Source organism: Nannobrachium achirus (genome assembly GCF_963921795.1).
Source record: "Nannobrachium achirus genome assembly, chromosome: 11".
NCBI lineage: Eukaryota > Metazoa > Chordata > Actinopteri > Myctophiformes > Myctophidae > Nannobrachium > Nannobrachium achirus.
Genome location: NC_137820.1, coordinates 58,163,758 through 58,189,581, shown reverse-complemented (window position 1 = coordinate 58,189,581; position 25,824 = coordinate 58,163,758). Strand labels below are relative to the sequence as shown.

The following is a 25,824-nucleotide window of genomic DNA, read 5'->3' as shown; positions in this document are numbered from 1 at the left end:
AGTTAGTAAAGTTAAGTTGAAACTCCAATATTGAATGACATGAGGCGTGGGATTTGAACAAGGACTGGTTGCACATAAAATCAGATGCTTTAGTTTAGACCATTACACCACCACTCAGACACTTTCTCCAGGTCAATTTTACTCCTATTCATTTGTATGTTAGTCTTCAATTATTAAAATTAAATTAAACTGCTGATTTGAAAATGGAATCTATGTGCTGTGAGTGTGATAATTAGACTACTACACCATTCAGTCACACATCTCTTAGAAATGTAATGTTGAAGTGTTCTTTAGTATATTAGCTCTTAGTTGGTAAAGTTAAACATTCCAGCAATGAACCACAGATCAACTGGGACTTGAACTCAGGCCTCAAGGCTGGGAGTCCAATGATTAGGCCATCATACTACACCTTAATCTCTCTTCACTCATGTCTGTTACTGTTAATACTGTTGAAGTGTTCTTTAGTTTTTTTTTTTTTTAAGACTTGAAAACATTGAACTGTAGGAGAACAGGGATTTGAACATCTCTGAGAGTCTTTCACTGTCTGTTTTGTATTGTCTTGTATGTCTTCTCTGGTCATTTAGGCCAGCCAATCTAAGCTAAAAGGGGCATGACCCAAAATAAATTGCAATAATAACCATTCAGGGTTTTTTTTATGATCCTTAGGGTCATCCAAAACACATGTTAAAGATTTTCCAAAATATTCTTAGTGGATCAAGGTAAAGGATCAGGGGGTTAAAAAACAAAAGAAGTACTCAAAAGCACTAATACAAACCTGCAGTGAGTGATAGTGTAGTGGTCTGAAGATCAGACTCTTGGTGCAGAGGTCTGTACTCAAGTCCTGGTCCTCCTACAGTAGAATGCAGAAGTATCCTGACATTTTCAAGGCTAAAATCACCAGGGGATACCTGTTTTGGGGCCAAAGGTGCCTTGGCTCAGTGGTGTGGTGCGCTTGATTTGTACAGACAGATCGCAAGTTCAAGTCCCATGCCGTCAATGTACATGGAGCACAATTGGTGGAATCTTTTTCATGTGACTGTCAATTCTTGGAATCCAGAAAAAAGTCAGTTGAATTTCACCATTTAAAACTTCTTCCTGTATATAGCTAGACAGATCTCTTTCAGATATACCCTACACCTTTACTTTACTCTCCAGGAAACAGGGGGAATACACCTGGAAAAATGTGAGTCCCATCAAGGCGAAACACCCGGAGAAAAGTGAGTCCCAAAATCCCCCAAAGACCTGGAAAAAAGTCAGTCCCATCAAGGCGAAACACCCGGAGAAAAGTGGGTCCCATCAAGGCGAAACACCCGGAGAAAAGTGAGTCCCATCAAGGCGAAACACCCGGAGAAAAGTGAGTCCCATCAAGGCGAAACACCGGAGAAAAGTGAGTCCAAAAATTCCCCAAAAAGTGACTCCCAAAATCAAGGCGAAACACCTGGAAAAAAGTGAGTCCCCCATCAAGGCGAAACACCGGAGAAAAGTGAGTCCCCAAATCCCCAAAAATGCCCCAAAAAGTGAGTCCCAAAATCAAGGCGAAACACCTGGAAAAAAGTGAGTCCCCATCAAGGCGAAACACCCGGAAAAAAGTGAATCCCAAAATCCCCAAACACCCGGAAAAAAAGTCAGTCCCATCAAGGCGAAACACCCGGAGAAAAGTGATTCCCAGAGTCCCCAAAAATCCCCCAAAAAACAAACTCTGTTTAATGCAGTTGTTTCTTACTATTCAAGTAGTTATTTTAGGAGTTCTTTTACGTGTTATTTTATATGATTGCTTTCAGTTAGTAAAGTTAAGTTGAAACTCCAGTATTGAATGACATGAGGCGTGGGATTTGAACAAGGACTGGTTGCACATAAAATCAGATACTTTAGTTTAGACCATTACACCACCACTCAGACACTTTCTCCAGGTCAATTTTACTCCTATTCATTTTTATGTTAGTCTTATTAAAATTAAATTAAACTGCTGATTTGAAAATGGAATCTATGTGCTGTGAGTGTGATAATTAGACTACTACACCATTCAGTCACACATCTCTTAGAAATGTTGAAGTGTTCTTTAGTATATTAGCTCTTAGTTGATAAAGTTAAACATCCCAACATTGAACCACAGATCAACTGGGACTTGAACTCAGGCCACAAGGCTGGGAGTCCAATGATTAGGCCACTATACTATGCCTTAATCTCTCTTTACTCATGTCTGTTCCTGGGCATTTACTGTTGAAGTGTTCTTTAGTTGTTCTTTTAAGACTTGAAAACATTGAACTGTAGGAGAACAGGGATTTGAACATCTCTGAGAGTCTGATAATAGATCAAGTGCTGTTGACCTCAAAATGGTTTTGTTGCAAGGAGTTACATGACAAAACATTAGTGTGGTTTGGCCTTTAGCATGGTTTAAGAGTTATTTTGTGTGTTACCCTTCAATTATTGAACATGGGACCTATGCACTGAGAGTCTGATCCTCAGACCACTACACTGTCTCTCGCTGCTGGTGTTTTCAAGAGATTTTGAGTATTCCTTTAAATTAGTATTATAACCTTTAAAATGTCAAAGCACTATAGCTATGTCAGAGGACTAAGATTTGAACACAACCTCTGCACTGAGAGTCTAATGTTTAGACCATTACACCATCTCGCACTGCACGTTTATTCTGGTGCTTTTGAGTACTTTTGTATTTTAACCTTGAAAATGACAAAGTACTACTTACTAGAAGAAGATTGGAGGATTGATATTTGAACATGGAACATCTGCACTCAGAGTCTGATCCTCAGACCACTACACTGTCTCTCAATGCAGGTGTTTTCTAGAGCTTTAGAGCAATCCTTTTGTATTATAACCTTGAAAATGTCCTATATAATAGGAGTACTATAGCAATGTAGGAGGACTGAGATTTTAACATGTAACCTCTGCACTTAGAGTCCGATCTTAAACATCCAGTAGCTCTGGGCCATTGGTGCCTATCTGACCACCATTACAGCATGCATCAACCCCTCCCATTGGGGGCAGTGTTGAACTAGCTAGTTTTAAGTCCCCCCATGACCGTTTCAATTTACCCCCACCATGCAAAAAGCAAAGTGTGAAAACAATCATCTCCTCCCATTGTGATCAAGGTTGAACTAGATCGTTTTAAGTCCCCCCACAACCGTTTCAAGCTACCCCCACCATGCAAAAGGGTGAAAATTCCCCAAAAAAGGAGACAGTTTTGGTGGTCATTCTAGAACAGGAGACATGGTCAAATAACAGGAGACTTCTTCCAAAGACAGTGAGTGTTGGCAGGTATGGGCCGGGTCCACCCATCTGAACAACTGAATCAAAAAATGTTTTATTTTTTTATTTTTTACATCGATCAATATTGATTGTGCTCTGGCTTCACTCAATTTAACTAACATACAAACAGTTCCTGTCTATTGGTAATCACATTGAAAACACATTTTTCAAGGAAATAATACTTTTTTATGTTATGTTATCAATAAAGTCTTTGTTTTGCCAATTATTTGGGCCAACAGGTTGGGAATCACTGCTCTAACTCTTAAGAGAAGCTAACCGCTGCAGCCTGCGGGAAGTCTGCACCGCACCCTGCAGACCCGCGTCTGCAGACCCGGGTCTGCAGACCTGCAGACCCCATACTACTTAGTGACTTGGACAGGGCGTCGTGGGGCGACGGTGAGATTCGATCTAGTGATCTCTGGCACTCAAGTCGGCGACGCTATCCATTCAGCCATCAATGCTGATGTTTATCGTGGGCTTGCCCAGGCCTTACGGCCTGGGCATAAATAGAACGATTGCATTCACCACGGCTTCGTAACTCGCGCGGCGCTCCGCCGGCCGCGCGGCCCTGGCCCGCTCTTCGCAGCCACTCGCGCCTGCGGCGCTCGGGGGCGAAGAGCAGGACCAAGGTCCGCTGGCCTTCGCGCCGCTTGCAATGTCGTGGACAATCGAGCGGCTCCGCCTGGCTGCCACTGGGAGCAGTAGAGAGGTTGACCTGGGTCTGCAGTGCTGGGTCTGCAAACAGGTCTGCAGACTCGCAGACGCCAGGTCTGCAGACTCGCAGACGCCTTCCCGCAGGCTGCAGCCGTTACTACTTGACTCTTAACCAGCCGCTACTGACAAGCCTCCCTGTGACAGTAAACAGCTCCGACAGAGCCTCTCCCCTTGCCAGTCACTACCTTTTGTTGAGGATCCTCTATAATGCCTCCCATATGCGGGATTGCGGGCCTAATTACCTGCACAGCAGGGGCTCCGCAACAAGGTCACAATTCTTCTGCCACTGTCGTACACTGTCGTACGCGGCTCGTACAATCGGATCTCTCACAAAGGAAACTAATCTTGTCCCTTCAGAATCCATTATCTTGATCAGTCCTCCTTTTCTATGCAATTTGCAGCATGTCCAGATTAAAGAATGACTTTCCTTTTAGCTAGTGTGAAGAAGCTCCACCGCGACACCCCACCAACAAGTATCGAACTGTCAGTTAGCGTCCTCTAGCTCCAAATTGGAGTTAAATTGAAGAGGCGTCAGCCTGGAGTCGAGCCAAGACAAGCAGGGCTGCATGTCAATATGGCAGCAGATGTCAATGAAGGTTTTTAATTGAGTCAAATTAATTCACACAGGGTTTGTGGATGTGGGAGGCATGCTAAAGCACAACTTTTCACGGTCATGGAGGTTGTGATAGTGATAGACATTTGTTGAGATAGTCTTTATATTTGATGAAAGCAGGATACATAACAATCATTTATTAATATTATTATTACTAGAAGCTCGGCCGCCGAGCATCTATAGTCGCCGACCTGGCCAACTCGGGAACGATGTAAATAGGGAATGAATGTCCCGCCCTTTAATGCAAACCCCATTATACCTGTTTTCATAGGATCCGTTTTGACCATCTGTTTGCCTGTTTCCATTTATGCCCATATATGGAGATATCTGTCAACGTCCATTTTATGCCCATATATGGAGATCTCTGTAGGACCCGTTTTGACCATCTGTTTGCCTGTGTCCATTTATACCCATATATGGAGTTATCTGTCTGTTTGCCTGTGTCCACTTATGCCCATATATGGAGATCTCTGCAGACACAGAGCCGGTTCCGGAAAACTCAGATGAACTCAGATGGTGGAGCTGATGTCAGACATCAGCTCCACATACGGGCGTCCAATTTATGCCCATACAGTATATGGAGATCTCTGTGAATGCCCTACCCTTTAATGCAAACCCCATTATACCTGTTGTCATAAGACCCGTTTTGACCATATGTTTGCCTGTGTCCATTCTCGAGATACGCGGATTACATACACACGGACAGACACACAGACACGCAGAGATTTGTCGCATTTATAGATAGATTATTATTACCCAAATTGGAAATGCCATAATGTACACGAGTGCACAAGACGCAAGTTGGCACCTCGATAGAGTCTAGTTATTATTATTTCATAGGCCTACATTGAGGAAGTTGTCTATCTTGTGAAAGTGTATTCTGAAAATTGATTACGGAGTCCTTGTCTGGTATCGCGACGCCCCAGCTGCCTTAAAGTTAAAGCTCCAAACAGCCCAGAACAAACAAATTAGGGTTGTGCTTGGTCTTCCACCTCAGACCCACCTTACCGATCATCACCACGAAAGCGTGGGGTGGCTCAAAGTAGCTGACAGAGTACAACATCTTGCAATGGGCCTGGTGTACAAGATTCACTACACCTCCAAGATACCTGTGTACCTGACAAACTACTTCTTAAAGGTCAAGGATGTTCACGGTCACAACACCAGAGGCAGCTCCACTAATCATCATCAACGTAGATTTAACACTAAACAAGGCTCTAACTCGTTCTCCTGCTTGTGGAACGCCCTTCCACAAGCCTTTCACTAGTAAAGACCACACCATCAAACAATATCAGTTGGGTTGTATTTATTGAATGGATACAGTGTGTATGAATGGAGACTGATTGAGGGATGGAGTACTGAGGATGGTGTGGTGTAGATGAGTTATGTGGTGTAGATGAGTTGTGCGGTGGAGATGGGCTGAATAGGTATGGGTGCTTGTTGGTCTGGGTGCTAGCAGGTGGCGGTTAGTGGTTCCAGGGGGCGATGGACCCTGGGTGTTTGGCTTTGGGGTCCTTGGATCTGGAGTGGCGCCGAGGTCGATGGATCTGGAGTGGCGCCGAGGTCCATGGATCTGGAGTGCGCAGAGTTTACGCTTTAAGGCCCCATCTGGAACCTGAAGGAAAGGATGAGGAAATGTTAGTGGAGCGCATGAGAAAAGTGTGGAGATTGGGGTGGTGGAGGGATGCGAGAAACGGATCAGAGGGTAGTAGGTGGAGGTGGTCGTGTATAAATACAACCCTTGGTTGGTTTGGGGGAGGAGATAGGGGAGGAGTTGTTATCAATGGGATCACAAGCAGGTGAGCTTGGGAGGAGTAGAAGTCAGCCTGATTGGAGGCAATAACGTAGTGGGGAGATAGTTCTCCGGTGTGGTCTTATTCCTCCTGAACTTATGTTGTACCAACAGCATTTCACTAGTAAAGACCACACCATCAAACAATATCAGTTGGGTTGTATTTATTGAATGGATACAGTGTGTATGAATGGAGACTGATTGAGGGATGGAGTACTGAGGATGGTGTGGTGTAGATGAGTTATGTGGTGTAGATGAGTTGTGCGGTGGAGATGGGCTGAATAGGTATGGGTGCTTGTTGGTCTGGGTGCTAGCAGGTGGCGGTTAGTGGTTCCAGGGGGCGATGGACCCTGGGTGTTTGGCTTTGGGGTCCTTGGATCTGGAGTGGCGCCGAGGTCGATGGATCTGGAGTGGCGCCGAGGTCCATGGATCTGGAGTGCGCAGAGTTTACGCTTTAAGGCCCCAAAAAGTGAACACATGGCATGGGCAGGGTTGGACCACTAGAACGGATGTAGGCGGACTTCGCAGGTAGAGGATCGTAACCGGGAGAGTAAGGGAAGGTTAGTTTAGTTCGATCGGTGTGAACGATATGGAGTGTAGATGGGGTGACAATTGGTTGTACGGGTGTATGAGGAAGGAGCGGCTGGACTGGAATGGGTTAGGGTGATCGTAGCAGTGAATATTGGAGTGAATACTGGAGCGAATACTGGAGTGAATACTGGAGTGACGGCAGAGGTGGCGATGGAACCAGGTCCGAGTGATAACGGTGCCGGTTCAGAAATGAATAGTGGATCGGAAGGTGAAGCGTTTTGGGACCGGCGGGTATGGAGGTGGCGCAAGAGTGGCTCAAAGGGACTGAGGGGTGAATTTAGCTTAAAAGGTAAATGGGAGTCGAAGCTCCGTATTGGTCTGTTTTACTGTGCCTGAGCGTGTAGATTAGGGTGGAAGGGTCTAGAATTGTCAGGTCGGCGAGGCAGGGGGTGAGCCGGATTGAATCTGGTATGGACGCAGTGAACTCCGAACACCTGAGGAACCCGTAAGGCCAGGAGGAATACTGATTCGAGTGTGGAGTCGGTGGATGGGTTGGCGTAGCCGGAACGGAGTACCGAGATACAATCGGCGAGTGGTGAGGTGAGGGGTTGGCGGCTAGGAGGATGACGTGGCTCGTACCGTCTAATGCCTTTAAGAAGCAAAGAGACGTGGGGATGTGAATGGAAGGGGTGAGGAGCGCCGGTGAGGAGTTTCGATACAAAGTTAATACCGGCGAGGTACGCACAGATAGTGGACGAGGGCATGGACTGGGAAGTGTGGCAGTGGCTGATAAGGGAGGCGAGTGTGGCTAGGTCTAGGGACGGGAATGTAGCGCATGATGGGGAGTGAGGAGGAATGGCCTTTGTTAATGATATCTACAGTGGTTTGATTGTCTGAGTGGATGAGGACGGAGCGGCTGGACAGTACGAGGGCCCAAAAGAAGCCGCGACAAGATCTGGTGGATCTCAGATGGCACGGGTGGACAGGAGGAATGGGTAATCGTAGCAGTGAATACTGGAGTGAATACTGGAGTGAATACTGGAATGGGTGAATACTGGAATGGGTGAATACTGGTATGGGTGAATACTGGAATGGGTGAATACTGGAATGGGTGAATACTGGTATGGGGGAATACTGGAATGGGTGAATACTGGAATGGGTGAATACTGGTATGGGTGAATACTGGTATGCCTGAATACTGGTATGCCTGAATACTGGTATGCCTGAACATTGGTATGGGTGAATGCTGGAATGGTGAGGAGTGTATGAGGGGAAGTGGGGAATAGAGAAGAATAATGGAATGAATACTGAAATGAATACTGAAATGAATACTGGCTTGGAATGAAATGAATACTGGCTTGGGATGAATACTGGCTTGGAATGAATACTGGCTTGGAATGGATACTGGCTTGGAATGGATACTGGCTTGGAATGGATACTGGCTTGGAATGAATGCTGGCTTGGAATGAATGCTGGCTTGGAATGAATACTGGCTTGAAATGAATGAATACTTGCTTGAAATGAATGAATACTGGCTTGAAATGAATGAATACTGGCTTGAAATGAATACTGGCTTGAAATGAATACTGGCTTGAAATGAATACTGGCTTGGAATGAATGAATACTTGCTTGAAATGAATGAATACTGGCTTGAAATGAATGAATACTGGCTTGAAATGAATGAATACTGGCTTGAAATGAATACTGGCTTGAAATGAATACTGGCTTGGAATGAATGCTGGCTTGGAATGAATACTGGCTTGAAATGAATGAATACTTGCTTGAAATGAATGAATACTGGCTTGAAATGAATACTGGCTTGAAATGAATACTGGCTTGAAATGAATACTGGCTTGAAATGAATACTTGCTTGAAATGAATGAATACTTGCTTGAAATGAATGAATACTGGCTTGAAATGAATACTGGCTTGAAATGAATACTGGCTTGGAATGAATACTGGCTTGGAATGAATGAATACTGGCTTGAAATGAATGAATACTGGCTTGAAATGAATGAATACTGGCTTGAAATGAATACTGGCTTGGAATGAATGAATACTTGCTTGAAATGAATGAATACTGGCTTGAAATGAATGAATACTGGCTTGAAATGAATGAATACTGGCTTGAAATGAATACTGGCTTGAAATGAATACTGGCTTGGAATGAATGCTGGCTTGGAATGAATACTGGCTTGAAATGAATGAATACTTGCTTGAAATGAATGAATACTTGCTTGAAATGAATGAATACTGGCTTGAAATGAATACTGGCTTGAAATGAATACTGGCTTGAAATGAATACTGGCTTGAAATGAATACTGGCTTGAAATGAATACTGGCTTGGAATGAATACTGGCTTGGAATGAATGAATACTGGCTTGAAATGAATGAATACTGGCTTGAAATGAATGAATACTGGCTTGAAATGAATGAATACTGGCTTGAAATGAATACTGGCTTGAAATGAATACTGGCTACTTTTTTTTTTTTTTTTTTTTTTTTCCGGTTAATGTAGGGCTGCAATGGAAATGATCATTGTAAGATACCATTGCTCTAGCCTGAATTGTTGTTGGACTGATAGTATTCAATGAATCAATGTAGAATGGTGGAGGTTGACGAGTGAGTGGGTGAGGATGTGCTGTGGGTATAAGAGTCGGGTGTGTGGAAAGATACTTAGCTTTGAGTGTTGGACAGAAAATCATAGGCACGGCTGAGCAACTCTGGATCTGGGAGTGACGTCATCGCTGAGAGTTGTGGCGGAGTCCCGTGGAGCGAGCCGGCTTTGAATGGCGGCGTGGGAGAAAAAGGCTATTGCTAGCCGCAGAGGTGACTCGAAACACCGTGGCGGTCGGGACTGGACTGACTGGTTGTGTGAGGATAGGACGGTGGTGGCGTTGTAATGCGCCGAACCGGGACTGCCGCGAGACGGCGTGTGAAACCGGGCCGCTGGCGAAACATGTTAAAGTTAGTGGCCACAGACTGTGTGGTTGGTGTTTGATCTCGCTTGCTGCCTGGTGCTGGATACAAGTGATGGCATCGCTGGAGTACGACCTGGCATCTTGTCGGTTGTAGGAGGAGGAATTGTAGGCCTACATTTTGTAATTAATATTATTTAATCGGTTCGGTTGAGTTGACCCAGGGACACGTTGGTGAGCCTGAGCTTGTGTGTGTCCATGCGAGAAACGGATCAGAGGGTAGTAGGTGGAGGTGGTCGTGTATAAATACAACCCTTGGTTGGTTTGGGGGAGGAGATAGGGGAGGAGTTGTTATCAATGGGATCACAAGCAGGTGAGCTTGGGAGGAGTAGAAGTCAGCCTGATTGGAGGCAATAACGTAGTGGGGAGATAGTTCTCCGGTGTGGTCTTATTCCTCCTGAACTTATGTTGTACCAACAGCATTAAAGGAGAGCAAATCCCCAGCCTCCTTCAAAATTGGTATGAAAAGTCACCTTCAGACAGCTGCTACCCGTGACTTGTAAATAGACTAAGCCCCCATGCTCCCCCCCCCCCCCCCCCCCCCCCAGTACTATGTTCTATCCGTCTGTCTTTCAATGTTATATGAGATACTTAAAGTGTGGTTCCTGTGGAAATAAGCCTCGGCTTTCTAGGATCTCCTTTTAGTTGACCTTGTACCAGTGATTTGTACTGTCATGAAACTGTACTTTTTTCTATTGCAAACTTCTAATAAATTCTTCAATCAGTCAATCAATAACACTGGTTGTACTGTAGCCTAGTTTTCATCAACCAACGTCTAGGTTTCAAATTGTATGACACTGTCACCTGCTGGCATATTCATGTAACTGCACTGCCTTGCACTGCCTTAACCCCTCCAAAGGGATGCTGTAATGCTGGACTTTAATTAAAGTGGTATTTCACACTGGCAGTCCATTTTCTTTTTAGCACACCCACCTTCACAAGAGCTCAGGAGAAGTCGACCTCCAACATTTGCTTCCCTGAGGATCCACTGTCACTGCTGTAATTCAGACTTTTTTATTATTATTATTTCAGAGCTCTCATTATTGCAAAGAGGCTAAATTTCTTCTTGAAAAAAAGCCCCAGACAGAATGTAATACTATTAACTTGGTCTACTTTTCAAAGTTTTTTATGGTTTAAACTTTAAAGCTCCTCTTTGTTTCCATTGCACTAATGCGCATACCTTTATTTCGATAAAACCTCAAAATCCACCTCCTCCAAGCGCATAAATGTTTTTGCGGATAATGAAAGTTTATTCGAATTTTCATGTGTTTCTAAAAAGATTTATGCGCAAAAGCGTTAATGCGCATTAAAAGGCTTTATGGAAACGCAACTACTGACAGGGTGGTGGCAGGGCGGTGGCCCACTCATTAGCCAATTTTAATAAACAACGTTTGTTTACCCCAGAATAGGGATGGATGATAGGGTTCAAGTGGTTAAGATGTAATATAGCCTAATAATATCTACTATCTAATAAAGTCTATAAGAAATATTGAGGAATCAATTTGACACTCGGCTTCTGGTTCTGTTCAATCTGAGCCTGTACTTATTTGGGAACACTTATCATGTTATTTTTTATTTCTTTTTATTTCTTTTCTTTTTGTATCATGAATGAAAGGAGTTATCGGCAAATTGAAATCAACAGGCAATTATCTGACTAGTATTCACAAATGTTGCTTTATACATATTCAATAGAGGAGCTGGAGGAAATTAGTCAAAAGGTCTCTGCTAATAATCTCCCATCAACCTCCCTGACCTTTTCACAGACATAATTTTTACATTTGTGATCTATTTGAAAATCCATTTCATGTGCAAATGTCAGGTGTGTGTGTGTGTGTGTGTGTGTGTGTGTGTGTGTGTGTGTGTGTGTGTGTGTGTGTGTGTGTGTGTGCGTGCGTGCGTGCGTGCGTGCGTGCGTGTGTGTGTCCATTTCATGTGCAAATGTCAGGTGTGTGTGTGTGTGTGTGTGTGCGTGCGTGTGTGTGTGCCTGTTGCAGAGACCATGTCACACATTCTGAATGGCTGCTATGCCTATAAAGGACTTTACACGCCACGACAGAATAGTTGATCTCATAACAAATGACATATCTAAACATTTTGCACTGTCTGTGAGAATGTACAAACATTCCTGTGTCAAACCCTTCATGTTTCACCTGTGTCCTGAAAATCCAGAAATATTTGCACATATCTCTGCTAATACACCAGATCTGTTGTTCTTGTCAATGAAGGAGACAAATCAGTTTCCATTCTTGAAGTGGCCTGTACCTTTGATTCTAGCTTAGAGGAAGCCTTTATGACTAAAGTCATTAAATACCAGCCGCTCCTACGAACCATCACAGAGCTAGGATATAGGTGCAATCTATTTGTGTTCATCTTTGGCAGCCTTGGACACGTACGTACATAGGTTGGTATGTCATGTAAGAGGCTTCCAACAACTTGGGATGCCAAAAAAAAAAACAGCCAAACAGCTTGCAAATTTTGTGCAATCTCTTCTACTATCGGTAGTCGCCAAATATGGCAACGGCGTTGTTACTTGTACCCTTGAATGGTGTGTGGGTATTGGATATTTGTCCAAGATTTGACGACTGTACATTATGTAAAGCACCTTGTAATATCCGTGTCTTTGTATTGTATCTCTTATGTCGACATAAATAAATGTTTGAAATGTGTGCGTGTGTGCGTGTGCGTGTGCGCGCCGTGCGTGCGCTCGTGCGTGCGCGCGTGCGTGCGTGCGTGCGTGTGTGTGTGTGTGTGTGTGTGTGTGTGTGTGTGTGTGTGTGTTTGTTTGTTTCTGTGTGCAACAATAGGTTGAGGCTATTTAATTTTTAAGTTTGATGTTGCCACAAGGCATGCATTTTTCTCAATCACTGCACATATTGCACTGTCAAAATAGGAGTTCCTTGATTTTATACCCTAGGTGGGTTTCCTGTGTGATTAGTTTGTGTTAGTGTGGGGTTTGTGGCTTTGGATGCCTTTTCTTCATGGTTTATTGTGATTCCAATGTCTCTGATGATAATAATTATGTTGGTTCTTTGTTTGTGTGTAAATTTTAGTCATTCACCCTGTTCTACATTCTACCCATCAGTCTAGTTAAGCAACATCGCCATCTACTGCATTCACTATGTAAGTGGTGTGGATTTTGTTTATTATTATTTATTGTCTGTGTAGGCTACCTGCTTTAAATTGTTCATCAGAGTAAAGCGAATGAAAATGAATCCCAGTGCAGCAGAGAGGAGGATTACACGCAAAGATCAAACTGTGGACGCTGCCTGTCAGTGCTGTCACTATGGTTGACCTTTAAGAATTAGGAAGATGATTATTCTGGGAGCTTGGTGCCTGGACCTAATGCAGCGAGTTCTCAAAAGCAGCAATATGAACCCCTTATGAATCTAATGTTGTGATAACATACGGTAAGCAAATTCATTTTTGTTAAGGTTTAGAATTTGGTGCGGGTGTAACACCTCTATAGGTCTACTCTAGACTATTAGAGTAGTGGTTTTCAACCAGTGGTCCGTGGACCACCAGTGGTCCTTGAGGGGGTTCCAGCCGGTGGACCCGAGCTAAATGATGGAGAGTTGGTAACCAAATGGAGGCTTATAGACCTTTAAATCTTGAGAGCGTAAAATGAAACCGGTTGAATTTTATACTCCTAAGAATTAAATTATTGTTACATTAGTTTAACTTACAAGAAGTCTACACAATTACAGAATGTAGAAGAATTTATATTTTGATTGACCTGTTATCAGTCCTATATGGCATCACATCAATACCGCAGGGAATTGTGGACAAACTCCTATCCAACGATAACAAAATAAAATACAAGTTTTGGGTCTGAGAGGCTAAATCGAATCGAAAAAGGTTGAAAACCACTGCCCCAGAGGGGATGCCCCCTTGGCCATGGGAGATATTAGGCTCTCAGGCTGAGCTACTCTGCTACACATTTGACCTCATCCCCCTTTGACCTCCTCCCACCAGGAAACCCAATCCAGAAGTAGCGGCACCAATGTAACACCCGGAATTTGAACCCTGGTCTCCTGCATGAGGCACTAAACAAAGGCCAAGAGAGAATTCCCCTTTGGCAGCTTTTGGGGATTCACGCTGAGCAGCTCTGTTAGATAGGCCTATACTGACATCAATGCAATCGCCAAAACAATAGACATGTTACCGTTAATGACCATATTTTTTAAACGTCATGTTTGTTTTAATTTTGTCCAAGTTTAATTAAAAAGATAATTACATGGGTTCTTTATCACTGGCTCAGTTGTTGGGTCTGTTTTGCTAGGTTAAAGATTCAGTGTTCTAGGCAGAATAATGATAGAATAGGGCATTGTGTTTTATTCTGTAGTCTCAGGTCAATACAACATCTAACTCAATATACAGTAAGGCCTCTAGTTTGAGGTCAATAAAGTCTAAAGGATTTATTAGAGTGCAATTTTGTGGAGCAGTGAATTACTAAATACTGTACATGCACCACCATCATCGGATTTTATCAGTTGAGTATAATGAACTGATTTACTGTACCGTATTTTCATACTTGATTTAAAGTCATATTTCTTTGGTACATTGCCACAGTTCGGCTTACAGTAGCATCACAAACAATAATTATTTTCATAAATATATTAATTGGAGCATTTTTTATGCTCCAATTGAGCTGTTGAGTATTAAAGAACAACTGTAAAACATGAAAAGCAGCTAGAGTAGAAAATGTCAGCATGTGTGTGTTCTGAAAACAGATGTGTCCCTGTGTCACGATGATAAGCTTGTATCCAAAGAAAAGATATAGTCGCATCACACTGGTCTTGAAATACATATATCCTTTAATCACAACCAAGAGAAAATAAATATACTGTGTGGTAAACAAATATCGTAAATAAATATAATATCTCAAAGATACACATTTCTGCTTTGCTGTTTAGGTTCTCCTTTTATTTACAAGGAACCACATGTCAACGGTGCAGGAATGCGGGCAGATCGACGACCCTCAATGCCAGACAGTCAGACACACAATCGAGAAGTGCGAATCGGAAAGACAACATACAGGTGAGAAGGAAAACAAATAAAGCATTGCCACTTATTCACATAATGTATAGCATCACCACCCCACATCCCTTCTCCTTCCTCTCCTCCCACGCCACCCGACATCTATGCAGCAGCTGTTGGTCGTCAGTAAAACGTACTTCGCTTCAGAATGTACGGTCTCCGGGACTTGCTAGTGTTCACCACTTGCCTCTTCAAAATGTACGGCGATTTCCTCTTGAGCGGATTGTTAATGTTCTGCTCACCCTCCACATATTCCACAGAGTCACGCAGTATCTGTAACGGCAGCGTCAGAGAGACAGGTGTGGGAGGGAAGAGGAGAGACAAAGTGTTATTGTCACATAGGGCTGCAACTCTCAGTGATCTAATGGTTTTTAATACTTCTTAATGTTTTTAAGAACTACTGTATTACCTTGACAAAATAGATTCACTCAAGGCCTTTTTATATTTTGTCGTACCACAGCGTCACGCAAAAATAGTTGAAATAGCAGATCTACTATACAAGCTCACAAGTGTTGCATCGCCAGATTGAAAGTGGCAATTTCAACCCCCCCGGCCTCAATTTTGTCTAATCTATTATTATTAAATCTATTGTTTGTGTAATCTATAAAATCTCTTAGTTTGATTAACTGTTGCAACCCCTGCGATGTGGAAGGATGGCAAGCCAGGTTTTGTTGTTGAGTGACTGACTAATGGTCGGCAGTGCCTGTGTCGTAGCGATGTGATTAAACGATTGCTCCGCTCAGCTCCTCCATGCATGGCGAAGCAGGTGTTCATCGGCAGTCAGTGTGAAAGGAGCCCTTGTCCCCTGTGTAAAGAGCTAGTAAAATGAAAACGATGTTGGAGTGGGACAGAAGAGGAGGAGGAGGAGGAGGGGGAATATAATGAGGTGTGTTTGCTGCTTGCAGAGGATGGATGTGCCCGTAGGCTAGGCTGGAGTGCTGGCCAGCATTTTACACGAGTACTTAATATTGATTTCGTGTATCTGTCACTGCTTGTTTTGTTTGTGTGTTTTACCAGCATCAGCGTGATATTGATGCAACGGTTGTTCACAGCGTTGTGTCTCATGAAATATGTGTGTATCTGTCTGTCTGTCTGTCTGTCTGTCTGTCTGTCTGTCTGTCTGTCTGACTGACTGACTCACCCTGTCCTCGCGGGGTTGCAGCACTCTACAGATGCGTTGCAGGTCGTACAGTCCCTCCAGTGACGGTCCTCTCCCCTCGTTCAGCTCTTCCTCTTCCTCCTCGCCACTCCACGCCTCGCCCACCAGCCTGCACAGGTTGGCCAGTGACACGCGCCAGTATGGGGCACTCTGTTTGTTCTGCTTCATCTATTGGGGGGGGGGGGGGGGAGTTTATTGGTTCATATAAGACATTTGCTTTGGCATGTGGTGCAGTGATAATAATCTAATAATGAATTTAGGAGTAGAAACATATTACAGGACCCACATTAAGTGGGGAGTTAATTGGCATTCTTCTCTTAATAATAATAATAATAATAATAATCATACTGAGCTTACAGGAAGCCTCTGAACATTGTACATACTGTTGTTTTGTTTGTCATGATGTTGGATGCAGATTGCCGATGTTTCTTAATCTATTGTTTTGCTGTATTCATTATAAGTCACTCTGGATAAAAATGACAAAAATATTGAAACCAGAATACTTAAAAAAAGGTCAAAATTGTGATCATCAATACAGCTGAGCTGAGTGAGGAGAAACACGATGAATCAAACTCATTGTGAAACGAACAAGCAATCTATTGGCAGGTTATTCAAGTCAAAGGCCTTGGCTCCCACGAGCTGGCTGGTGGCTTGCATTGTTGTCTCTGCCATCATTATGCAGCGAACGTGTGGATGAATGTAATTCACATCATAGTGCTTCAAAAACAGAAATCACCATAGAAATGCTGATGTATATACTTTCACAGGCACCGGAGTTGGCCTTGAGCACCCCGCTTTAGGACTGGAACATGAATCAGGTCTAACCTTGTCTTTCTCAAAACTATTCTGTTCTAATCTCATTTGAGTGCAAGATTCGAGTCAGCTCAGGGTCTCTGTTCTTGGGTGTCTTGTGTGTGCGTATACTGTATTGTACTGTGTTCACTGCAGAGCGCACATACAGGCCCACAGGTGTCACACAGAGAATGGCAGAGAGAGTTGAGAGGGGAAAAGGAAATTGATGCTTCATCGATACTGTACCCTCCAAACCCCATCTCACTGTGCTATTTACAGTATGCAGAGGCCGCAAAGGAACAGATTCTCTCCCCTCTCACATCAGAATTGAAAAGAGCACAGCCTATCGAATCACCAATCTTGCAAAAGACTGTATTGAACAAAAAGACACTTGTTTAAGTAACAATACGCCAGAGGCCCTCCCTGCCCAATGTTGACATTTACATTTCAGATACATGTATGACAGTAGCTCCAAATGAGGCCTTATCACAGGATCGAGGAGATGACGTGTGTCTTTTAAATGTGCTGAGGAGGGTGTTTTATATGAAGGTTTGTCAGAGTCCGGTCTTTCCCTCGTTGCCAGTTAATAGACCCCTTTCTGGGCCCGCCCCTTTCCCCCCTCCCCCTGAGCGGCGGCCATGATGGAGTTACTGCTGCAGCAGTGTGTGTCTATGTCTATGTCTATGGAGATGGGACTTTTAATGAAATTAGTCATTACCAGTCCCATCTCCATGATATTTAGATCTAATTCCTTCGCCAGTTCCATCCGCATGATTTGTAGATCTAATTCTATGAGTCCCATCCACATGATTTGTAGGTCTAATACCATTGCCAGTCCCATCCTTATGATTCGTAGATCTAATTCTATCTGTTCCATCTCAATTATGTTTAGGTGTAATTCCATCGCCAGTTCCATCCAAATGATTTGTAAATCTAATTCTATGAGTCCCATCTCCATGATTTGTAGGTCTAATTCCATCGCCAGTCCCATCCTTATGATTTGTAGATCTAATTCTGTCTGTTCCATCTCAATTATGTTTAGGTCTAATTCCATCGCCAGTTCTATCCGCATGATTTGTTGATCTAATTTTATCAGATCCATCCCAATGATTTTTAGATCTAATTTCACCACCAGTTCTATCCTTATGATTTGTAGATCTAATTCCATCAGTCCCATCTCAATTATGTGTAGGTCTAATTCCATCGCCAGTTACATCCACATGATTTGTTGATCTAATTCTATATAGTTCCATCCTCATGATTTGTAGATCTAATTCCATCGCCAGTCCCATCCTTATGATTTGTAGATCTAATTCTATCAGTCCCATCTCAATTATGTGAAGGTCAAATTCTATAGCCAGTTCCATCCCCATGATTTGTAAGTCTAATTCGATACAGTCCCATCTCCATATTTAGATCTAATTCCCATGATTTGTAGATCTAATTCCATCACCAGTTCCATCCCCATAATGTGTAGGTACAATTCCATCGCCAGTTTCGCCAGTTTCATCCGCATGATTTTTAGATCTAATTCTATGAGTCCCATCCTCATGATTTGTAGGTCTAATACCATCGCCAGTCCCATCCTTATGATTCGTAGATCTAATTCTATCTGTTCCATCTCAATTATGTTTAGGTGTAATTCCATCGCCAGTTCCATCCAAATGATTTGTAAATCTAATTCTATGAGTCCCATATCCATGATTTGTAGGTCTAATTCCATCGCCAGTCCCATCCTTATGATTTGTAGATCTAATTCTATCTGTTCCATCTCAATTATGTTTAGGTCTAATTCCATCGCCAGTTCTATCTGCATGATTTGTAGATCTAATTCTATATAGTTCCATCGTCATGATTTGTAGATCTAATTCCATCACCAGTCCCATCCCCATGATGTGTAGGTCCAATTCTATCGCCAGTTTCATCCGCATGATGTGTAGATCTAATTCTATCAGTCACATCTCAATTATGTTTAGATCTAATTCCATCGCCAGTTCCATCCCCATGATTTGTAGGTCTAATTCGATACAGTCCCATCCACATAATTCATCTGCTTACAATAAATGTGACAAATCTCTGTGAGTATGTATGTAATGTATGTAATCCACTTATCTCGAGAAACGTTCGTCCCACCGGCTTCAGATTCGGCACATTAGATCTACAAATCATGTGGATGGAACTAGCAATAGAATTAGACATACAAATGATAGGGATGGGACTGGTGATGGAATTAGATCTACAAATCATAAGGATGGGACTGGCGATGGAATTAGACCAACAAATCATGGGGATGGGATTCATAGAATTAGATCTACAAATCATGCAGATGGAACTGGTGATGGAATTAGACCTACACATGATGGGGATGGAACAGATAGAATTAGATCTACAAATCATGCAGATGGACTGGTGATGGAATTAGACCTACACTTTATGGGGATGGAACTGGTGATGGAATTAGATCTACAAATCATGCGGATGTGACCCTATGGAATTAGATCTACAAATCATGCGGATGGAACTTGCTATGGAGTTAGACCTACACATAATTGAGATGGGACTAATATAATTAGATCTACAAATCATAAGGATGGGACTGGCGATGGTATTAGACCTACAAATCATGTGGATGGGACTCATAGAATTAGATCTACAAATCATGCGGATGAAACTGGCGAAACTAGCGATGGAATTGTACGTACACATTATGGGGATGGAACTGGTGATGGAATTAGATCTACAAATCATGGGAATTAGATCTAAAGAATATGGAGATGGGACTGTATCGAATTAGCTATAGAATTTGACCTTCACATAATTGAGATGGGACTGATAGAATTAGATCTACAAATCATAAGGATGGGACTGGCGATGGAATTAGATCTACAAATCATGAGGATGGAACTATATAGAATTAGATCAACAAATCATGTGGATGGAACTGGCGATGGAATTAGACCTACACATAATTGAGATGGGACTGATGGAATTAGATATACAAATCATAAGGATATAACTGGTGGTGAAATTAGATCTAAAAATCATTGGGATGGATCTGATGAAATTAGATTTACAAATCATTTGGATGGAACTGGCGATGGAATTACACCTAAACATAATTGAGATGGAACAGATAGAATTAGATCTACGAATCATAAGGATGGGACTGGCGATGGTATTAGACCTACAAATCATGTGGATGGGACTCATAGAATTAGATCTACAAATCATGCGGATGGAACTGGCGAAGGAATTAGATCTAAATATCATGGAGATGGGACTGGTAATGACTAATTTCATTAAAAGTCCCATCTCCATAGACATAGACATAGACACACACTGCTGCAGCAGTAACTCCATCATGGCTGCCGCTCAGGGGGAGGGGGGAAAGGGGCGGGCCCAGAAAGGGGTCTATTGTTATCACAGGAGGGCCAGGCTGAAGGATTAATGCACCTCAGTGGTCCCCTGTAGGGGCCCACTGCCATTACAAATGGGCCCTGTCTTTGAGCCTATTGAATTGTCTGTCACTTGCTGGCTTAGAGACTGTTACCGTGCCTGTCAGAGCCTTAAGCTACTGGCAAGCTAGTGAACCTAACTCTGGTCATTTGGCATGAGCTGCTATAGTGAGGTTCTCCTTTTCTCGCCTGACTTTTTGCTGTTAAGATTTGCTATGTATTGTAAGCATTACGCAGATGATTTGGCCTATATACTATCAGTGAACAATCTCAAATTGGCTTTTCAATATAGATAATCAAACAGGTGCCAATGAGGTCAAATGACTAGATAACAGTACCATGAGAACAACTGATGAATCAATTTCATGAAGGCTTTTGGACGCTGCAAAGAGAGAGAAACCCGCCTCCTATAAAGCTGTGCTCTCTCCTATCTGAAACACTCTATCAGTCAACTGGCAATTTATTATTCTTTCCCTCACCACATCCCCCCATGGAAACCCTCCCCTCTGCAGCAACAATGAATCACAGCGCTGATTCATCACCATCAGGTAGTGAGACTTCTCTTGACATTCATCAGGAGAGGAAAGGAAATTAGAGGAGATGAGAGGAGACCAAAGACAAAAGTAAAAGCAAAGAGTGGTCTATTCAAATGGTTCTCAAACATTTACATTACATGTAGGCCACGGACCCCCATCTGTAAAGGTTTTCTGCCAGGGACCACTTTTATTTTTTTGTTGTTGAAAATATCAGATCTACAAGTTCACAACACCTTACAATGTGAAACGTGAAGGCGATTGGCTCTATTTTTAAATAGCCAAAGTATAAAATAGGGTTAAATGCTATATAACTAAAACTGCGGGGGACCCCCTGGAATTAGCGCCAGTGAAAGCGTGAGATTGGAGGGCCAATATGTCATCTGCAGTGCCATCTGAATCCTATTAACTGAGGCTATTCATCTCTAGACACCACCGACTCCACTCCCATCCACTTCATTTCCCTACCTCATGTGTCCGCTGGTGCACTGCACATGACAAACGGCAGCAACAAGTAATAAAAGTTAGCCAATGCAGTACTTACTTGTCAATTAATTTTCATTTGGCACTATAATTGACGTTGGGCTATGAGTGTTTATGTGTGTGTGTGTGTGTGTGTGTGTGTATGTGCGTGTGCGTGTGCGTGTGCGTGTGCGCGCGTGCGTGCGTGCGTGCGTGCGTGCGTGCGTGCGTGTGTGAGAGAGAGACGCAGAAATTCGCATCATAGCAGAGAGGGATTGTAATTAATTTCCAAAAGACTGACAGTATCTAAAATACTATAAAATTGCCAAAACAATATCATGAAAGATATTGTAGACATGCTAGTGCACTTGCTGCATCATGAATAAACCAGTGAGACCATGACTAAAAGGCTACATCATGACAGCATGAAAGGACACCTGGGCGGCAGAGGTTGAAAGCGATGGCCAACGCGGATATGTGGGCGTTCCCTCTTTGGTCTATGATCTCTTTTTTCGTCCTTCTTTTAATCAACAAAACTGGTGTCACAGTTACACCAGCAACTACAGTCAATACACGAAACATAAAAAGGGAAAAACATACAAAGTTTGCAGGTTAAAACAAAAGTGGGTGAATGTACCTTAGAATTGAAGAGACCACTCAGGAGCTCCTCTTCTAACGCCCGCTGTTCTTGGTCTGCATCTGTTAGAAGCACATCAAACAGTTACAGTACATACAGTAATGCTGCTTTCCAAAACATCCTAGAATACAAAATATATCTGTTTCACTGTACTTATACATCAGTCAATACTGTAAGAATATTTATCCACATTTAAGTCTGTTCATGTATTGCCCTGCTAAGTCAGTCTTGAATTTTAAGCCAAACATATGTCTTAATCTCAAATTCCACCATCCACTTCCAGTTGCCATGGTTCTCTACTTGTAGGCCTCATGCAGTAAAACCAAAAACAAGGTGACATGCCGTACTGTATATCTGGGTAATTATTAGCTTTTCTTAGAGAGTTCTCAAAATTCAAGTTAGTGCCATAGGATTAAAATGACTTATGATTTGTAAGGAGACTCAATACAGCCTGGCGTTTACACATAGTGGGCTTTGTATTTTGTATATTTTATCTTTAGTGGGACTTGGAGAGAAGACTTAATAGTTGTGCTATTATCACAATAAATAAAAAATATGTTGGGTTTTCTGTAATGGGGCTGTCTTCTATCTTTTGGGTGCAACAAACTTAATCAATGGAAGAATGACAATGAAAGTACTCTTGCACACATGCATTTCTTAATGAAACTCAGGAACGTATAAGATGTAGACTAGAATTAAATCATGTGGGAGAATAAATGAATAACCTTGCATTGTAGTATTTATTTATGTCAATTTAAAGAGTATTGTAGACTATATGCCGTATTGTAGTATGTTCTCTTTGTCTTGTCTGTACTTTTTGTCTTTTTAAACGCTGACCCTGGGAACTGCGCTCCAAGAGTTCCAAATAAAGTATCTCACTTCGCTTTAACGTTAAATAGAAGTCTCACCTCAAACAGTTGGCTGCCTCATTGTGGCAGTTTTTATATTAAGACAGGATTGTGCCCTGTGGTACTTTAATGTTTGTAGCTGGTACGTTTTAAAGGCATGCTGAGGATAAACTGTGACATGTCATGTGGAAGCACCTGTTGCATGCTGTACTCTCATGTGCGAGGTATAGATTTGCTCCTGACCTTTGAGCACTTTTCTCTCTTTTCATAAACATTTGTCACAAATCCCCAGTAAAATCCTTCTGTGTTAATTTAACTGTGAGAGTAAAAAATAAATAAATAATCAACTATCAAAGAGTTGCATGTCTTACCTGTGCAAAGTCCTCCGCATGTGAAACAGAGTAGGAGCACGCATGCCAGCTGTGCCTGCATCTTGGCGAATAAAACAGAGGAAGGAGGACAAAACAGTTCCACGCTGAAAATCCCACACTTGTCTGTGTAGGAATCTTTAGTCCATAAAGTTATGGCTCAGCAACACTCAGAGAGCTACAGAGTTGGGGAGAGAGAATGTGTGTTCAGCGCTGATCCGTCTGCTGTTTCTTCCTCTTCTTCTCCTTCTCCTTCTCCTTGTTCTGCTTGTCCTTCTCTCCCAGCACCACACAGGGTCCCCTTCGTCTTCCAGCTATGTGGTGGTAAAGTGGAGTGCATTGGGCTCCATTCCCTCTCAGTATATAAGAGCCTACGTGATGTCATGAGGACCACTCTCTCTCATCATCACCCCCACCAACACCACCCCACCCAGCCCCCATCCCTCCCCTCCAATCCCGTTGATCCATCTCTCCATCGCCGTCTCTGTCTGTCTGTCTGTCTGTCTGTCTGTCTGTCTGTCTGTCTGTCTGTCTGTCTGTCTGTCTCACTCTCTCTCTCCATATCATCTCTTCCCCCTACCTCACGGGTCCTTGTGCTGTGTCATCATTTCTTCAGACGTCACTTCGGCATCACAACGTGAGGTAAGGGTATGTGTCAGGTAAAAAAAAATAGGTTATTACAAGAACGTCATTACTTCGTCATCATCGGTTGACTGTCAGAGACGGTGTGGATATTTTGGGGTTTGGCGGGGTTGGGTAAGGGGAAATCGCGGCAACACTCAACCTTTGTGTCACTGTTTGGAGTGGGCGCTTTTATTCCAGGGATTGACATGTAAAATGTTTTTGGCAATTTCAGGTCATTTTGGCATGGTGTAGGTTTATGTGCATGTGTGTGTGTGTGTGTGTGTGTGTGTGTGTGTGTGTGTGTGTGTGTGTGTGTGTGTGTGTGTGTGTGTGTGTGTGTGTGTGTGTGTGTGTGTGTGTGTGTTTGCGTGCGTGCGTGCGTGCGTTTGTGCGTGCCTTCGTGCGTGCGTGCGTGTGTGTATGTGTGCTCCTGTGAATGGCCCTGTATGCTGCTCAACAGCACCACTTGAGGTTATATAGCTGTATTGCAGCTGTTGGAACTGCATACGGACATGACTACTACATGACTACAGACACACATAGTCAAACACTGGAAGCAGTTAGCAATGCTCCAAAAAGGTCATGACTGATTTTCTAAATCCTTCCGCTATTTAAAAATAGCTTCACTGTTCCAGGAAATATCTTTCATAGACTTGACGTGTCCACTTGATGACCCCAGTGCACACATTGTCAACCTCTTGCATCCTGCTATCTCCGGACGTCCACAGCAGGTTTCTCTTCTTAATTCAATAGCACAATGTATCATTTTGTGGCAAAGTGCACATAATGTAATGACATCTCTGCCTGTTTTGCTCCCTTGAACAGTAGCAGTCAGAACTGTCAGTGATTGTTTGGAGATGAAGAGTTCTGATAAAGTGTAAGCCTCATGGTTGCTCTCTAAATTGGTTGATAAACTTGTGTACTACCAAAATGTATCAGTGAAAATAATTTACGACATTTATGTTATAATAGGTATGTCCTGTTTGTTCTGTGTACAAGCTCACTGGGTCCCTTAAGGACAAGCCCTGTACACATGTGTAATGTACTGTAACACTTGAGAGTTTCTTTTATGGACTGCAATTACTCCAATAAGTTTACATCTGTTGAATACATGAAAGGTCGACCTAAAACAAAGTCAACCCAAACTCGTTTCCCAACGGGTCTGTGGCCTTAAGCTAGATGCAGAATAGACCGAAATCTAATCTTTGCTTCTGGGGGTCCCTGGAACAAAATATTTTGCGATAGGGGTCCATCCGTGGAACAAAATATTTTGAGATGGGGGTCCGCGGCCAAAAACCCGTTTTGGGGGTCCTTAACCACTGATAGGCACATTCTAGAAATGTCTTCTAAATCCTAACAGTTTTCCTGGAAAAAACGTATGTTGCTATCATTGTTTCTCAAACTTTGTCATGTCAAGGACCCCCACAACGATATGTATTTGGCCACGGACCCCCATCGCAAAATATTTTGTTCCAGGGACCCCAGAAGCAAAGATTAGATTTTTGTCTATTCTGCATCTAGCTTAAGGCCACAGACCCGTACGTTGGGAAACGAGTTTGGGTCAACTTTGTTTTAGGTCGGCTTTTCCTGTTACCACATCTGTTTATGTCTTTAATCATTCTCATGCTTAATTCACAGAAACCATGCATGTAATCACAGTATTGAGGATTACTAGTGACTTTTATTACCCCAGGAAGTGACTTTTATTAGCCCATTAAGAGGTCTGTAGTAATCTTCCTCAACTCCATTCTAGGGAGTTCTACAAAGGGAATCTTTGATTTATCAGTGACGTACATTTATTTGTAGTTGCCAGTGATGATTTTTTTATTTTTATATTTGCATTCTCTCCAGATAATTTATGGCCAGTATTTTACTAATGTGTGTTGTGTTATGCGAATGGCCTGCTGTCTGGTTGTCCAGCCATTTCACATTGTTATCTATACAGTTTGTCTACCTACAGTAATGGGATTTACAGAAGGCTAAGCCAGGTATAACTGCAGCCAGATGTGTGCAG

At 42.8% G+C, this 25,824-nt stretch overlaps 1 protein-coding gene across 1 annotated transcript; it reads right to left on the bottom strand.

The window, feature by feature from the left end:
• Positions 1-15,055: 15,055 nt before the first annotated feature.
• Positions 15,056-23,250, bottom strand: nts (neurotensin; the record flags this gene model as incomplete). The annotated part of the gene is made up of 4 exons (XM_080737221.1): positions 15,056-15,205; positions 16,074-16,259; positions 21,971-22,032; positions 23,190-23,250. 4 exons carry the CDS (start codon positions 23,248-23,250, stop codon positions 15,056-15,058), a joined length of 459 nt encoding a protein of 152 aa, XP_080593347.1.
• Between the last annotated feature and the right edge of the window lie 2,574 nt (positions 23,251-25,824).